This window comes from Eptatretus burgeri, chromosome 3 (genome assembly GCF_056783735.1).
Source record: "Eptatretus burgeri isolate ZD-2024b chromosome 3, Ebu_testis_v1, whole genome shotgun sequence".
Taxonomy (NCBI): Eukaryota; Metazoa; Chordata; class Myxini; order Myxiniformes; family Myxinidae; genus Eptatretus; species Eptatretus burgeri.
In genome coordinates, this window is record NC_140963.1 from 56964711 (window position 1) to 56983392 (window position 18682).

The 18682-nt window shown below is 43.2% G+C and overlaps 1 protein-coding gene across 3 annotated transcripts in view; it reads right to left on the reverse strand.

The window, feature by feature from the left end:
• Window positions 1-18682, reverse strand: part of LOC147029968 (endoplasmic reticulum aminopeptidase 1-like) — a 93225-nt gene that overhangs the window by 20921 nt on the left and 53622 nt on the right. For all 3 annotated transcript variants that reach the window (XM_085873533.1, XM_085873532.1, XM_085873531.1), the window contains one exon: window positions 4416-4501. In XM_085873533.1, the coding sequence (XP_085729659.1) occupies window positions 4416-4501 (86 nt within the window). The remainder of the gene's footprint in view (window positions 1-4415; window positions 4502-18682) is intronic.

An 18682-nucleotide genomic window follows, 5' to 3' on the forward strand; every position in this document is an offset into this window, starting at 1 on the left:
CACCAATGCGACTCCTCACGACCGAATGTTTACTCACCAACGACGTTATGTTGACGGCCAATCGGTGCCCAACTGGCTAACCCATCCCGGAACAGTGTTCATGAAACGCCCGGTACGACAAAGCAAGTATGAACCCCTGGTGGAAGGGGTCGAGCTCATCGATACTAATCCAGAATACGCTCATGTCAGGCTCCCGGATGGCAGGGAGACCACCGTGTCGGTTCGTCATTTGGCTCCCTCAGGTACTCCCCCCGCCGGTACACCACCATCTGGCACACCTCCCTCTGACATTCCCTCCCCAGGTGTTTCTCCCCCAAGGAGTCCACCCGAGAAGGGAGACGGCGGAGCTACCGCGTTCCACCCGGGGGCGATCGGGGAGTCATCTCCGGCACGAGTCGAGGCTCACCAAAAGGATAGGAAGCCTCCCTCAAGTGAAACCGCCATCTACTCCCGGAGAGGCCGGCGAATAATACCCCCTCGCCGACTCAATCTGTAAAGGGGATTATCGGCATCCTCGATGCTCATGCTCCTATATGCTCGTTACATCATATATCGATGCTCATTACCATGCTCCTACAACTCACAATAATCCTTACTGCTTGGCATGTATGCTTCTGTAGTTTAGATAGTTCGCGTTGCTTGAAATGTATACTCCTGTAGCGCTGAAGTAATCATGGTGCGTTAGCTGGGCCTCTTGTTACATTTTAAAGGCGGGGAGAATGTGGTGAATGGAAGGTCGTGACGTGTGATCACATGATGCCCGGCTCGAGCACAGAAGAGATAAAGCTGAGGGTCGGCTCGGCCGCGGGGTTTTGTCCCTGGGGCATTGCCATTGTATGTCGCCGGCTCACTTGGTGCTCATTGAATGGTGGGAACACTGATTGATATATAATACTGATTTATTTTGCGGTGATTAGTTGCGCGTGTGTACCTTACTGCTTGTACTCCATACTGCGTTTGTATTTCCTGGTGTGCCCGTAGAAGCGGCTCCAATCAAATGGAATAAAGCCTAAACTCTGAAGGTTCTTCTCTCGCTTTCATTTCATTCATAATTTATTAAACCCCTAGAAGTACGAAACCAACATTGATGGGTTTTTTTCCTTCACTACTGATGTCCGAGCTGTATCTCTTTCAGAATGATATTTTGTATACATGGGAAAAAAGTAAGGGAGGGGGGATTAACATTGTTTTTGACCTTGACCTAATTTTAAGGTCATGCCCCAATTATACATATTTTATCTTTTTTTTTTCCACCATAACTCGACTAGGTTCGACCGATCGGAATGGAATTGCCCTCTATAAATAGCCTGGAACAAGGTACATTTACTCTTAATTTACACAAGCCAAACCCACGCTCTGCGTGAAGTTTCGAAAGTGAGGGTTCGTTCGGACATCAATATATCCATTGTTCACAATGTGATTTATCGAATTTCTTTAAATACAATGTTTGTTACATTTTTTGTGTCAAATTCACTTTCTGAGGTAGTCACAGCATGTGCAGAAGAGGGTTTTACATGGCAGACGCTGTTTTCTCGGAGTAGCATTACGCCTCTCAAGGCCTTGTCACACCTTGACCATTTAGCCAGCGTATGCCAACGTATGAAAAATGTCTAAAACGCTGGCACACGTCGAATACATTATGGGTAAGTTTTGTATACGTTAAGAGCACACTGAAGCACGCTGGCATACGTCGTAGTACGCCGAGCTCGTCGACAAATTTTGTACATGCTCAAAATTTCTCGACGTGCTCAGCGTATGACTCACATGTTCCGCATACGCTGGCCATAAGTTGTAGGCACGTTATGCGATCGTTGACACACGTTACTTGTAAGTTACTCAAAAGTCGAAATACGTCGAGGTAATGTCTAGCGTACCCGAAACTTATTTCTAACCTATGAGTAACGTGCTTTGAACCTATGTGTAACGTATCTCCAACGCATATTGATGTATTTGACGTCTTCCGGACGACCACAGAACTTACTGAACATGTTTCTAACTTACAGCTACTGTATAATGGCATATTGGCAGCGTTTATGGGAATTGGTATATAAAAATGGGGTTCACAGGAGGAACCCGTCAGTGTTCCAGACTCCATGTTGAGTAGATGTCCATGTCATCCGAGAGATGGAGGATCTGGCAAGGCTGAGACGAGAATACCTACTAGCTGTCCTCTAACATCAACATGACCTCATCAATTTGACACTGTACCAGTTGCGTGCCAATAGAGCCAGGAGAAGAAGAGGTGAATAGAGGAGAAGGAACTGTGTGAGACCATGGATCGGGAGGCGACGGCATTTTGGCTTGCATGACCAGCTCATGGTGGAACTCCGTAATGAGGACCATGCATCCTTCACCAACTTCCTGTGTATGCCCCCAGCGATGTTCGTCGAGCGGCAGCCTTTTAATTGGCTACGCCACGTGATCGTCGGCAATACGCTGCCGCGCGCTATGCATAAGTTAGTCTATCGTTGGGCACAAGTTGTGAACGCCGACAACACGCTAAGCATTCGTTGGTATAAGTTATCTATAAGCTATCGAAATGTTCTGTGTACGTTACTAATGCGTTATGCATATGTCCAACTCGTTATTATACGCCCAAAACTGAAAAAAACATCAATAGTTCAGCGTATGCCAGCGTTTTAGATAGATTTTGATACGTTGCCATAAGCTGGCTAAAACGTCAAGGTGTGACAGGGCCTTCAGCGGTGATGGTCTGTCGACGACAGACGTAATGAGGTCAGCGAATGACAGATGATGTCATGAATTGATTACGCCTCTCAGCGGTGACGTCACACGTCGCCATGCAAACGAATATAAAAATTAGAAAATCGCCAAAAAATCTCAAACCTATCCATCTGGCGCGATCTCACATAGCCCATGCTGTTCATTAGACCACAGAGCACCCGCATGCCGAAAGTGGCGACAATCTGTCCTGCAGTTTCGGAGAAGAAACGTCAAATTACGCACAGACATTAACATAAATAATATATAGGATGTTTCTTGTTACATTTTTTTCTGTCAAATTCACCTTCTGAGGTAGTCAGCATGTGCAGAAGAGGGTTTTACATTGCAGATGCTGTTTTCTCGGAGTGGCATTACGCCTCTCAGCGGTGATGGTCTGTCGACGACAGACGTAATGACGTCAGCGAATGACCGATGATGTCATTACGTCATTACGCCTCTCAGCGGTGACGTCACACGTCACCATGCAAAAATTAGAAAATCGACAAAAATTCCCAAACCTATCCATCTGGTGCAATCTTACATAGCCCATGCTGTTCATTAGACCACAGAGCACCCACATGCCGAAAGTGGCGACAATCCGTCTGGCAGTTTCGGAGGAGAAACGTCAAATTACACGCAGACGTTAACAGAAATAATATATAGGATTATACCCCTCCAAGTTAATGGTCAAGGTCATAGACCCCGAGGAGTATTAAATCACCATTTAGGGGGCTTTTTTCTCCCAATGTTCAAACTGTATCTTGGAGCCGGTTGGGACTTTCAGAATGAAATTTTACATCAGTAATGGATTTTGAAAGTATACAGGGTTGACATAATCTTTTTGACCCTGACACCATTTCAAAGTTGTGACCTAATTATAGAAATTTTTATTCTTTTTTTCACCAGAACTCGACTCATTTCTGTCCGATCGCACCAAGATTGCCCTCTCAAGATAGCCTCGAGCAAGCCGCATTTCGTGGGATAGAGCAAGAGAAGGGTGGGAGACAGAGTATAATGTGTAGATCAGTGACAAGAAACAAAATCTCAATTTGATCCATTTTAAATTCAGGCTGGAACACAACAAAATGTGAAAAAGTCAAGGGTTGTGAATACTTTCTGAAGGCGCTGTACATAACAAATCCACCAACTTCTTGATAACTATTGCCCTTGCTCTGATCAGTTTACACTCATTAAATATTCAATATTTCACTCTTTCCTGAAGAGTAGTGAAAAATTTGCACAATATTACTCACTTTGCAGTATTTGTAGCCAACTTCTTTCAGCACATTTCCATAAAACCCATCACCATGGGTTTTATACAAATTTATTTTTCTAACAAATTTCTAACCATTAGAATTCTATACAAATTTTTATGAACATAATAATTTAATAGACACTGTGGACCATAACTTAAATGGAGCAAAATGATTAACAATGTCATGTCTGTTCTACGACACCATTTACATGCAAAAGGAAAGAAAACCATAGATTTCATCGATAAAACAAAGGGAAATATTGGCACCACAGAAATCTCTCTGCTTGTTGAAAAAGAAAGGCCCATTCAGACCATACGGCAGTGTTTTGTTTGTAGACAAAAATTTGCATGATTATCGATACAAATGTCATTTGTTGTGATTTCAAAATATTACACATGCATTTATTTTATCATTACACAATGTGAGCAGACGCACCTTCTCTGTTGACCATTAAGTGGAAATCGAAATCAGAATCTAACTTCTTGCTCGTCAGTAGATTCAGAGGAATGTTCCACAATGCACTGTCAGGAAAACAAAGATGACACATGACAGTGATGGAGCTTCTATGCCATATCCTTGCTGCAAGACATAACAGCACTTAACCTCACCTCAACCTTAACACAAGGCCTTAAAACCAGAGTTGGGGGGTGGGGTGGGGGTTGTGGGAATTGCATAGTTTATGGCATTTCTCCGTATTTAATGTGAATATACCAGCGATAAATTGTACAGTGTGACTGTCTCGGGAAAAAGGCGTTAACTTTGGAGAGATAGTTATGTTTAGGCATACTGCGCAAGTGTTCTTGTCTGCTGGATAAATAATTGAAGTGAGACAAGGTGTCTAGACCGGCTAGGTAGGAAGGACACTCATTGGCATGCTGTTAGGATGGGAATATGTCCAAATAAGGACTGCAGGATGTGGGCTGAGCGAATGTGGTGATTAGGCCGTTGGTCAACACATGGCTGTCCACAGTTGGCGAGAGTGCCGAGTAATGGCAAAAATAGCTGTTATTGGCCGGCTTTACGATTAAATGGTTTATTAAAAAAAGTACGGGGTGGGGAGACAAGACACGAATACAGCTAAATCTCATTATAACAAAATGGGTTGGGACCAAGCACTTTTCATTAAAATTATTTTTTTGGAGAAACAGAAAATGACAAATTTTCTTGCATTAATTATTCTGAAACTCATAAATACCATAATATTAGAGGAACTAGCATTGCAAAGATTTGACCTATATTTCACCTTTAGTTTGGGGGTGGGGGAGGTTTAGACATTCCCATAGAACAGATAGAAATGGATAGAGTAGCATGGTCCGTATACGAGTCGTTAACCATCTAGATGTATAAAATCGGGACATGTCAGCTAAAGAAATGTCTTGTTTGTATGTGCGCCATACAAGGGGTGGTGCGTGGTAATACTGTCATGGTCAAAATATGAGCACCCTTGCACTTTTTTCAAATAATGCACCATTTCTTCCAGAAATTGGTGAAATTTAAAATCTTTTGGTATCCACACATGCATTTCTTTGGTTTGCATGGAACAAAACAAACAAAAAAAACTGAAAAAGTAATTACTAAATCTGAGCTAATCCCCACAGAAACCCTAAAATGGCCTGGACAATATTATTGGCACCTTTTAGAAGTTGTTAGAAATAATTATATTTCAAGCAGGAGATTCTCCTTTACGTTGGAATTGAATCACCTGTGATGAGTTGTAGGTGCCTGCAATATAAAAATCACTCATTCAACCAGTTTGAATGGAGAAAAGGAGTCATTCTGCTGTTTTGTGTCACTGTGTGCACTGCAATGAGCATGGAGAAAAGAAAGAAAACCAGAGAATTGTCTGAGGAGGTCAGACACAAGATTGTAGCCAAGCATGGACAATCTCAAGGCTACAAGTCCATCTCCAGAGACCTTGATATTCCTGTGTCCACCATACATAATGTTATCAGGAAGTTTAAGGCCCATCGCACTATAGCTAACCTCCCTGGATGTGGCCGGAAGACAAAACTTGATCGAAGATTGCAGTGAAGGATTGTTCAAATAGTGGAGAAAGCACCTCGATCAACTGCCAAACAGATTCAAGCTGACCTTCAGACACAAGGTACAACAGTTTCAACTCGCACCATCTGTCACAAACTCGATGAAAGGGGGTTCTATGGCAGGAGACCCAGAAGGACCCCACTGCTGAGAAAGACACATAAGAAAGCCCGACTAGAGTTTGCCAAAACACACGTGAACAAGCCAAAATCATTCTGGGAGAATGTCCTGTGGGCAGATGAGACCAAATTAGAGCTTTTAGGGAAAGCAGATCATCTCTATGTTTACAGAAAACAAAATTAAGCCTTCAAAGAAAAGAACACCTTCCATACAGTCAAACATGGAGGGGATTCAGTGATGTTTTGGAGTTGCTGTGCTGCCTCTGGCACTGGGTGCCTTGAATGTGTGCATGGCATCATTAAATCAGGTGGTTACCAAGGCATTTTGAAGCGTAATGTTCAACCCAGTGTCAGAAAGCTGGATCTCCATTGGTCTTGCAGTAGGACAATGACCCCAAAACACATTTCAAAATGCACCCAGAAATGGTTCAAGCCAACACGCTGGACTGTTCTGAAGTGGCCAGCAATGAGTCCAGATCTAAATCCCATTGAACACCTGTGTGGAGAGATGAAAACAGCAAATGGGAGAAGGCACCCTTCAAATCTGGGAGAACTGGAGCAGTTTGCACAATAAGAGTGGGCCAAACTGCTAGTGGAAAGGTGTAGGAAGCTCATTCATGGCTATAGGAAGTGCTTGACTGCAGTTATTTTGTCCATAGGCTGTGCTACCAAATATTAAGTCGAGGGTGTCAATAATTTTTTCAATGCCATTTCTTTTTATTTTCTGATTTGAAAGGATATATTAAGTTCTGAATCAAAAACAAAGGTTCTGTAATATTAACAGTGAAAGAAAGAATTGTGGAGACCAAATACTTTTGTCAATTTCAACTTATTGTTGGAGAAAATTGTGAGTTATTTGAAACAAGTGAAAGGGTGCCAATATTTTTGGCCACCAAAGTATTCAGTTCGGGATTGTGGTAAAGGAATTGTGTGCATAAACCCCCGATGTAAACCTCAACCGGGGACGCCGGGAGACTTGGCAAAAAGAGAAAGAGAGGGGCAGGGCATTGCCCAGGGAGAAGAGGGAGGAATGAACAGGAGAGCGGTTGATCTGAGGAAAATGGAGAACATGACAGAGAGAAAGAGTGGAGGAGAACGAGGGCTGAGAGAGCTAACTCGAGGGAGGAAAAGAGTGCGGAGGAGAGCTCTAAGAAGATCGCCCTGTTTTGCCTGCCTTCATCTTGTCCTGTGCTCGTTTGTCTTGCCCATCGTCGTCCTCATCACCTGCTTGTGATGACTCCGCAACCATCCTCCCCCATGCTACCACCAGAGCTGAGTCCCCCGGCTTTGTCCCTTTCCCGTCTGTGATCGGGTCCGGAGTGAGGCACCTTAGTTTCTTTAGATTAATTTTTTAGCACATGAGATACAGTGTTTATAGAAAGTACACACGCCCTTTCAAAATTTTCACCTTTTGTTGCCTTACAGCCTGGAATTAAATCAGACTTTTACACCTTTATTTACACATCGTAACCCAAAACTTCCAAGTGAAAAACAAATTAAACAAATTTCAGAAAATTAAAAATACAAAACTAGAATATCTTGGTTGGATAAACATCCATCGCACTGAGTTAATACTTCCTGGAAGCACCTCTGACAGCAATTACAGCTGTGAGTCTGTTGCGATCGGTCTCTACCAACCTTGCACACCTTGATTGGGGAATATTTGCCCATTCTTCCATACACAACTGTTCAAGCTCAGTCAAGTTGTGTGCGGAGCATTGATGGACAGCAATCTTCAAGTCAAGCCACACATTTTCGATTCGATTTAGGTCGAGGATCTGACTGGGGCACTCAAGGACATTTATCTGTATGTTCCTTAGCCATACCAGTGTAGCTTTGGCTGTGTGCTTCGGGTCATCGTCATGCTGAAAAGTGAACTTCTGTTCCAATTTCAGCTTTCTTGCAGAGGGAAGCAGGTTTTCCTCTTGGATTTTTCTGTATTTTGCTCCATCTGTTTTCCCCTTTATCCTGCTGATGAGAAACATCCCCATAAGATGATGCTGCTACCACCATGCTTCACAGTAAGGATGGTGTTCTTTGGGTGATGTGTTGTGTTGAGTTTGCACCAAACATAGCATTTTGCATTTCGGCCAAAAAGTTCCATCTTGGTTTCATCAGACCACAGAACGTTTTGCCACTTGGCTTCAGAATCTCTGGAGTGGTTTTTTGCATACCTCAAACAGGACTTATGGTGGACTTTTTTGATTAATGGCTTCCTTCTTGCCACCCTACTGGACAAGCCAGACTTATGAAGGGCTTGGGATATTGTTGTCACATGCACACAGTGACCAGTCTTTACTATAAAGGCACGCAGCTCTTTCAAAGTTGCCGTTGACCTCGTGGTGGCCTCTCCGATCAGTCTCCTCCTTGTTTGGTCATCAAGCTTGGAGGGACGGCCTGATCTCAGCAGGGTCTTGGTGGTACCATATGCCTTCCACTTCTTAATGATCGTCTTGACTGGTGCTCCAAGGGATGTTCAAGGCTTTGAAATATTTTTATACCCACCCCCTTCTCATGATTGAGTCTTTATAGCCTGGTGTTGGCACAGTGGTTAGGGTGGCGGCTTGGGATCCTAGGGTCCTGAGTTCAAGCCCTGTCGGCCGCTGAATTAATACACCAGGGGGTTGACTCAGCCTGTCATCCTTCCGAGGTCGGCGAAATGAGTACCAGTTCCAGTGTGTGTACTGGTAGAGGGGCGCTGCATCAGCGACACAGTCATGCTTCAAGAAATGATAGCTACCCCGGCAGCTAAGCGGCCATACAACAACCATTGAGTCTTTGCTGTGAAATGCACTACCCAGCAGAGGAAACCCGCAGTAACAGCTGATTTTATTCTGAAAAAAACATCAGAATCATGACAATTTAACACAGGTGGAGGCCAATTAACTTGGTGTATGGTTTTGAAGGTGATTGGTAACACCTGAGGTAATTTACAATTGCTATTATAAGGGGGGTGGACACTTATCAAACCAACCAAAGATATTCTGGTTTTGTATTTTTAATTAATTTTGTGTTGGAAGAATGGCAAATATCACCCAATCAAGGTGTGCAAAGTTGGTGGAGACCAATAGCAACAGACTCTCAGCTGTAATTGCAATCAAAGGTGCTTCCACCAAGTATCAACTCATGGGGGTGGACACTTATCCAACCAAGATAGTGTAGTTTTGTTTTTGAAATTTTCTGAAATTTGAAATTTGTTTTTCACTTGTAAGTTGTGGGTTACGATGTGTAAAGGTGGAAAAAGACCGATTTAATGCCATTCAATTCCAGGCTGCAAGGCAACAAAAGATGAAAATTTTGAAAGGGGGTGTAGACTTTCTATAGGCACTGTATAATTCGTTCTTTATCAATTGTATTCCCTTCCGTCCCTCCAAACCCACCGTCTCCTCCATCACAATTCCATCGTTCCCTCATTCTTTTTATTTGCTTGTGGTTCAGGAATAAACCATTGGTTTTAACAAAAGCTTTGAGGTTCTCGTGTCTCTCCTCAACTGTGTGCGCGCAGTCAGCCATAATTCGGAACATCTCCACAGGAGTGAAAACTGTTCGGTACATCGCAGGATTTTAACCTCCCGCTGTGACGAGCTCCACGCTAGTTGAGCGATTGGTTGACGCTACAATATTGATGCGAGCCGGGGCCCGGTGGCGAGAACCGCTAGGTGGGGGAAGTTACGTCGCCTCCCACCAGACTCACAGAATTGTAGGCCCGTCGCTCATGGATAACTCCATGACGCGGCGGGTCGCTTAACCGACCGTGGACGCCAATACCACAACCGCGCAGCGTAGGGTCTTTTTGTCTCGAATCAATTTACCTAAGACTAAGCACATGTAAGTGGTTACCACCTCTATTTTAGGGCATACCCTGACTTGAGTGGCATTTTTGAAAGTGACAAAGACTACTACTGGTGATGAAATTTGATTCATTGCACAGACAGTGTTCCATGGGACCTTAAAATATATAGGTTCATGGGTCTATGATGTATATTACTGAATCTACAGGATTTTTATTGAATATACATGCCCAGTATTGGCCTTTTTTCTTGTTTCACCTGAAAATATGACATATATTAGACCATGCAAAAATACAACATTTAAAACATTCTATATGAAATTTCTCATCTCATCAAAAGGTTGTCACCCACCGTCTGAGAAAATCAGCATTTGTGTCGGTCAGTGGTGGATTCACATGATATATGCACATTCTGGCATATTTCTTATTTTTTCTTGTTTTATTGCCCTTTTAGAGCCTGGGACTATGAAATCCCCTAACAAAATGACTAGTTTATCAATAACTCATATTTACGTGTCTTAAATTATTCAACTTATTACCAAGAATCAATGTAAAAAAAATTGAGATGATCCGGGTGGATACTTAATTACAGCGGCTTGACCGAACTTTCCAACCTAAATGTCCGACTGCACGTCACGTTTTTAAAAAAATGCTTTTATTCTTCTGTAAATCAGATTATTTCCACTAAAATGTATTTACAAATGGGGCACAGTGATATAGATATAATAGTATTAAAAATATTGAAAACATGCATGGCTTTGGTTTAGAGTAATTTTGTATTTGTCTGACTGTACGTCACACTTTTTTGAATTTGATAAAAAAATTAATTTTCTTTAAAAAAATTTTAAATATTTTTCCAGGTATTTAAAAAATATTTTATTAATTTAGAAGGCAGTTAAAACAGTTTTGGAGAATTGAGAGCTTTTTGTTACTCCCAGAATTGATTGTATTGAAAATTTACGTCCAAGGATTTGTTCGATAAATCTTCTCTCTTTTCGTGCTTTTCAGCATCTGACAGTCACTGAATAGAGCAGTAATAAAAAAAGGTATGTATTATTTCTTAATAATCCCAGAAATTGGTATTTTGATTATTAGATTAGTTGCTCGAATAAGTTACACACTATGACCTTCATTTATTTTGCCAAAAAAGAAAAAAAAGAAAAAATTGGCAATTTCATTGAAAAATCACAAAATAGGTACCCCTTCTTCAAAGTATCATATTTTGGTATACGAGGTGTCTTCAAAAAGTATCCAACCTTAATTTTTCGTGCGTAAACAAATGAAGCTAGGGAGGCCTGGTTTGGTGCACGTATGTAGGCGATCCTAATCCGTATGCGTGAATATTTTCCCGCCTGCAGAAGCTGTCAGTCACCGACAAAGGCCGCCGATGAGTGAGGAAATGCAAGTGAGCGCCGTCGGATTTTCGTTTTTGACAAAATGACGGAAAAACTTGAACAACGCTACTGCATCAAATTTTGTGTAAAGCTTGGCGATTCCCAAGTGGAAACGATCCGCAAGATTCAACAGGCCTTCGGGAACGAAGCAATGGGCGCCACACAGATAAAAGAGTGGTACAACCGCTTCAAACATGGTCGCACATCAGTGGAAAGTGAAGCATGTTCTGGTAGGCCCTCAACATCCCGAAATGAGATCGTCATTGACCAAGTGAGGACCCTGCTGATGCAGGATCGTCGAATCACGATCAGAGAACTTGCAGACGAGGCAGGCGTCAGCATTGGATCCGTTCATTCCATTGTGACTGAGGATTTGGGCTAAAGGAGAATCTCAGCAAAGTTTGCGCCAGAGCTGCTAACGATCGAGCAGAAGCAACTCCATTTGGAGATCGCACAGGACATGCTGGAGACTGTGAACAGCGATCCCAACTTCTTCAACACAGTGATCACTGGCGATGAGACCACAGTGATCCGTCATTTTGTCAAAAACGAAAATCCGTTGGCGCTCACTTATACTTCCTCACTCATCGGCGGTCTGTCGGTGACTGACAGCTTCTGCAGGCGGGAAAATATTCACGCATACGGATTAGGATCGCCTACATACGTGCACCAAACCACGCCTCCCGAGCTTCATTTGTTTATGCATGAAAAATTAAGGTTGGATACTTTTTGAACACACCTCGTATATATGCAATTAAGCTATACGGTTTTTTGTTGTGAACTCAGTTAGACTTACACTTTCAGGAAAATGTAGTGAGAAGGCAATGGAACAAACTTCATTTTTTGACATTTTTGAAACAGAGTGGTAGCCACTTTCATGCGCTTAGCCCTAATTAACCACGCGGTTTCGACTATCGGGGAACCACACCCTCGGTACGCCTTGCCCGAACCAGATCACCCTACCAACTACGGTAGAGTACCAACTACCAATTCCGGATCGGATGCAGCCGAGCGGAACTGTCAAGGATGTACCAGGTAGAATGAACAGATTATCGGTGATAAAGACCCGGCTAAACTCAGATCCGAACCATGCTGGACCAATGAAGGAAAAGACAAAAACGAACTGGGAACATTTCTACAATAATTTATTTACAATCAACTTACAAAAGAAGGACACAGAGCAGACTTACACGGGAATAAAACAGGCAAGATTTACAATGATCAAATAAAAACACTTATGCAATTCTACTTAAAGACGGCACCACAAACTCAGACGAAAATAAACCCAGATGTATGGCAAAAGACCCCCGCAGCCAGAGAGGGAGGTGAGCTGAGGTTGCAGTTCTTTCAGGTATCTGAACGTTGTAGGGAAGGGATGCTCCGTGGTACAGCACCTGTCAATGGTCGTGCAGCTCGGTCCACGGCTGCACGCGTGGAGACCATGTCTGCGAAGGAGCCCGGGTTGAGTAGAGTGGAGTCCAAGGCGGGGATCAGGGCTGCAGTCAGGACCCAACAAGAGACCCGGTCGAGGTCTTCCCAGCTCTCTCACACTCAAAACGAACGACCCCCAAAGAGTGCAACTACTCTACGACCTTCCTCCTTTCTTTGCCTACCAGCCGACAAACTGTCTCACTCCAACGCTCCTCGCTCTCAGGGTTGCTTCATAATTTATAGATCTCCCTTAGCGGGGAGGGGCCATGGTGAAGCTGACGTCACTGTCCACCCTGATTGGACGGGGCTTCCATGGGTCTGCCCTTTCTGGGCAGGGTTTCGGCCATGCCGGGAAGCCCGCCCACTCCACGCATGTTCGGACTCGCCAAAAAGGTACTGCACAAAGATTTTGCCTCGGAAAGCGAGAAGGTACTGTGGTTCATAATGGAGGGATATAAAGATTTATTAATCTAACTAAAAATACATCGCAACGTACCCCAGTCTCTTCCCACTACACACAAGGTAGGGATCTATCTACACATATACTTAATGGCATAACTAACTTCAGGACAACTGTATGTTTGAATGCATACGGTTCTGAGAACCGTAACAATATAAATGTTTCACCATCCTGCAAGAAGTACAAGAATTTGGCAAGTAACTGAAACAACCAGGTTTTTCCTGGCCATTTTCATTTTTTGGTATTCAATTTGACTGCATGATCATTCAATTTAATTTGATATTGAATGCTCCTCGACGTGATCATTCAAATATCTAAAACGGAGATTTTTTTTTTGTCTGTTACATCCTGATCCATTCACTGTACTCGCTCTTCAAAAACTCTTGACCATGTATACAAAAAAAAAACTGATCAAGAAAGGTTGGACGCAGCGACACGCTGCTCTGGCGCATGCTCCTGCAGAAGAAATTCCTTAAGTCATCCTGTACATTTGAACATTTATTCAACATTCGAACAAATACCTATGCACATATGGAGTGATCAGAACACATACATGTTCAGATCCCTAAAATACGTGATAAAGTCAAGTCGTTTATATAGAATCCAGTGAGACAGTATTTTTGTATTTCCAAACGTTGGCAACACAGTTTGTCAGGTCTTGATATTCCAAGGCGGAGCTCATCTTCAACCTTCGTGCAGCTGCCAGCTTGATTTGGTTGTGGAATTGTAGCATATGTTTCAAACCAATATGTGTAGATTCTCTCCCGGCAGAGAATGATAGAATGACGTCAAAACTGCAACCCTTTTGGGCATTTTGATAGATTTATATAGTATGTAGGTTAAAAGTCAATCTGCTTCAAACAGACTGGGGAAATATACTATCTTGAAGCAATTACAGCTTAGTGAATACATCTGGACATTTCCTGAGACCCACATTCCAGTTGTACTGAAATCATATTCCCTATCCAGCTTGCAGGTGCCTTTCATAAAAATCCCTTTGAAAGCAAGATAGCTTTTAAATGATCGGCAATTCTTTTATACTGAATAACAATTTAAGTTTTAGTTGAAAGGCCAACCTGTTTTGAACATCTTTCCAAGACAGATTGATCATCTTTCAATACAAAAGGAAAGATATAATTATGTAAATTAAAATTAAAATAGATACATGATCAAGCACATAAAATCATACCATATTTGAGTACATTTTCCATTTCAGATTTATAACAATACATTTATTTCAATATCAAGTTTTAATTAACATTTTATTATCGTTTTTACCCTTATTACCCTCAAGCCCATTATGCTAATTTTGGAGAAATTGCATTGACACTCCTATAGCTGACCTAGCCTGAAAGGTTGCCAAAGGGAGGGGCACAGAACACGAAGATTAATGACTACATGCGGCATTGTCTGCAGCATTTCCTAGATGTCAATCCCCTTCAGACTCGACTCAGATGAACGAAAACCTGCAAGCTGCTCTGCCAAACAAACCAATGAGCACCATTGCCAGAAGCCTTGATGGCATACTTCTGACTCGCAAACTGACTGAAGATGTATCTGACTTGCGAAATGCACCTTGCGTGCTTCGCCAGCATGTCCAATATGCACAATGGTTTCTACAGCACCATGGTGTTGCCCACTGCGTCTTCATTGACGAAACTGGATACAACGTCTGTGCACGGTGTCCATTTGGAAGATATTCTTGTAGACTTATGGCAAGACGCGTTATCCACAGACAACGAGGGTGTAACTGCAACGCTTGGTTGGCAAACTTTTCCATGGGTATCTCTGTGGCACACTGTTCTTCATGGAGTGGTTTCATGGCGGTGAGGGGGGAAAACACCAGAAAAGCAGGATAAACATTTTGCCCTTCATAAATCAGAATCCTTCCCAACCAATTACCATTTTCTCTGTTATCACTTTTGCACAGAAATTGTGTGAGTAGTACGGGTTGGGGAAGTGTCCAATCACCTTCGATCATCTTCAGTACAACAAAGCAGCTGAAATCGTCCAATCCTCTCTCGATCTCAACAATATTATTGGCAGATTTGGAGGGTTTCAGTTGCTTAGGTCATATATGGGGTCCATTGGTTACATAATAGGTGGTAGAGGTTTGGAGTACCTGTATGGGCCAGTGTATGCACCCAATACAGTTGGCCATATGATGACAGGGCAGCATATGCATATACTCTTCATGCCCATTTCCTAACATCAGTCTCCCTCATGATGATCTTACGAGAGACACCGGGCTGTTTTCATGCTGTGCACTCTTTTATTTTCAAAAATCGCATCGAGTGCGCTGTGCACAAGACCTCACCGGTGAATGTGCAACTGATATTGTGCTGAATGAAGTGGTGGCCCGACAACCAACTCAAATTATAGACGATCTGATGGCAGATGCAGCCGGGCAAAGTCGCACTGGGAGATTGTGGCTAGAATACATAAAGAATGTACGAGTGTTATTGCACTTCATTTGAGCAGAGTGCACGGGAGATTGCGATCTATATCTTCATGTCATCATTGAAATGATCCTAATCTTACATGTCATCTCACTTGTGCCGGTGAAGAGGTTAAGGTAGTTGGCATAAGAACCTTGGGTCTCGAGTTCAAGCCCATTGTGCTGTTGAATCAACACCAGGCAGAGTTGACTTAGCCTGTTGTCCTTCCGTGGTCAGCAAAATGAGTACTGGAGTGTTTGTAAAAGGGGCACAGCCTCACCACCAGAAAATGACACAGCCAAGCAGCCACAGGCTGCATACGAATAAATAGTTCTGGAGCAGAAAATTTACAGACCAGACCATTGAGCAAGAACTGATGCGATTGTTGAAAATATCCAGAGGTCTGGCTTATGGTTGAGAAATTTCTGACAGCACTCTGACCAAATGGGTCTATGTCACACCTCGTTATGTACCTATCGGCAATGAGTCGAGGAGTTCTGTGGTATTCACGATCACACATCTGACCAGCATGTCGACTTGCATGCCTGCAACACTGCACAAGATGCTGAAGACTGTGGACCCTTCATCAATTGGCTTCATGTCCATTCTCACTTCTCATACCAGGAGCATGAGGCCCATGCCTACATCACTAACGGGGTTGTCGTGGATAAGGCAGTACATGCAGATGTAGCCCATGCAGTTGGAAAAGCAGCAGCAGACACGATGACGGGCCACAACAACGTTGACATAAAGTTGACGTGTGAAGACAGAGTTACCTCGATCAGTGGTGCAAAAAGTCAAGTATCGGTCCGTGAACAGGATGTGGAGGTCAGCACCACCCTCCTCTTCATGCGTGTGACGTTAATCAAGCACAAAACTGAGAGGCAGGAGTACCTGCGCTTTGAGTTTGGGAGGCAGCCTCCATCCCTCTCAAAAAGCTTTCTTGGCAAATAGCAAAAACAAAGAAAGGCTCATCACTGAACTCATCACCAAGTTTAAGGGCACTGGTGTGACAAGCAAGCGGAGCACTGCAGATGCCGATTACCTTATTGCTCAAACTGCAATAACAACTGCAGCAGATGATCAAACCAGACCTGTTGTGGTAGGAGCCACTGACACCAATTTGTTGGTCATACTTTCTGCATAGGCCACAGCTTATGGAGCTGCATATGCTCTTCGGACTTGACACAATATCTGTCTCCAGCATTCAGGAAATCCAGCAATCCATTGGTTCCATGGTCAAGGCCCATCTCACATTCATAGATGCCATTACAGGTTGCGACACGGTTTCAGCCCCATACAACATGGGGAAAAAGAAGGCATTGACCATTTTTGATAGTAGAGAGGGAAGACTGGGGAGGGGGGGGGGTGGGGGGGGGTGGGGGACTGAAATCATTTTTGCAGCTGGACTCAACTCACAAAGTTGCGTGCGTAGGTAAGATATTTCTCCTGAAGTTGTATGGAACAGTTTGGTATACTTTTCTTGGCAAGCATCGTTACATACTGTACATGAAGTGTCAGCACAGCCTGAGTCTCCTCAGCCAGGTTCCAACTGGTAAGCTTACCCCCCAACTTCAGCAGCTACAAAGTACCACTCCTACAGAGCATACTATCACGTCTGAGTGCACATTAACATGGTTTCCTCAGCGCCAGGACATTAAGTCTCGGGATATGGCCAAACGGTCTCTCACTGCATTGCGGTCTGATATTTTTTACAACTTTACCATTCCCCAAGGATCATTCAAATGAGCCAAATTTGATGGCACATGCACTGAAAGAAGATGGCTCAAACACGTTTTCTTACCGTTTAAAAGGTTTATTTTGTTTTGAAAAGTACAGGAAAGAGGGTAGAAAAGAAGCAATAATAAACGGTATGAACCAAGCGAATCAAAAGACACAAGGAGGGAAATGGGGAATGTAAACTTGTATACAAGGATGAGAAATAAAGCGTAAAGCCTAACACACTCCAGATGCCACAGAACACACTTTTACAACAAGATAAGAATGCATGCGGGACTTCCCTTTAGCTACGATGTGCAGGATGGACACAGGACTCAATGCCACCTGCTTTGAAAACCAGGTGCGAGACGAGCGCCAGTGACAAAGTCGGTCCAAAGATGAAGAAAACCAGACATGAGCAGTGCCAGCAACAAACAGCTCCTCAACCATGCCTTGTGACTCCCTTTGTCCTTTTCAGATGAGGCCTCCTGGATGGCCCTTCTTCCTCCTCAAAGCGCTCTTTGAGAAGTCCTCACCCAGCCCCACTCACAAACAAGAGGTGTTCACACAGACAACATGACTCTGTATACCTTATCTATGAATTACACATGTTGCCTCCTCAGCATCACATATAACATAAATGACTTATTGTGACAAGTCCCTATTACATGGCACTCCAACAGACTCGAAACACGGACCATGTTACACTTAACACAGCCTAGCTATTGATCCCCCCCCCCACCCAACAATACTTAACAGTGCAACAATGATTGGGCAATGAGTTGTCTTCCACTGAGATAGCAATTCAGAGATGGGATGCTATTTCCAGTGGACACTGTCCGACCAGTGGCACCAGATATGATATTATGCATGGTATTATGCAGGAGCAAGGGAGCCATGCTGCGAGAAGAAATACATTTGCCACGACTCCGGCCTATTCTGCACACCTTTTGTGCTCCACGTGCACTGGACAAACATACATCAATGCCTGTCCCATTGATGATTCTGAAAACAATTCTGCCTGATATATGGAATGAGTATGTTATAACTTCCAGTGGTATTAGCATGACCGTCCATTTTCTGTATCTGGTATAATTGAAGATATTTTGTTTGAATTTCCATGTTATACTGCAAATATCATCCTTAAATTGAAATTCTGCAGGTTACTTTGAATTCCTCATACTCCAAGACCTGGTTGTGGACTCCCAAAATCATCTTCCTATGACAAGTAATAAAGTTATGGCTCATATGTTTTCCTGATATTTGTGAATTGCGATGGTGGCCATCTTGGATTCTGAATTTTCCTCAAGT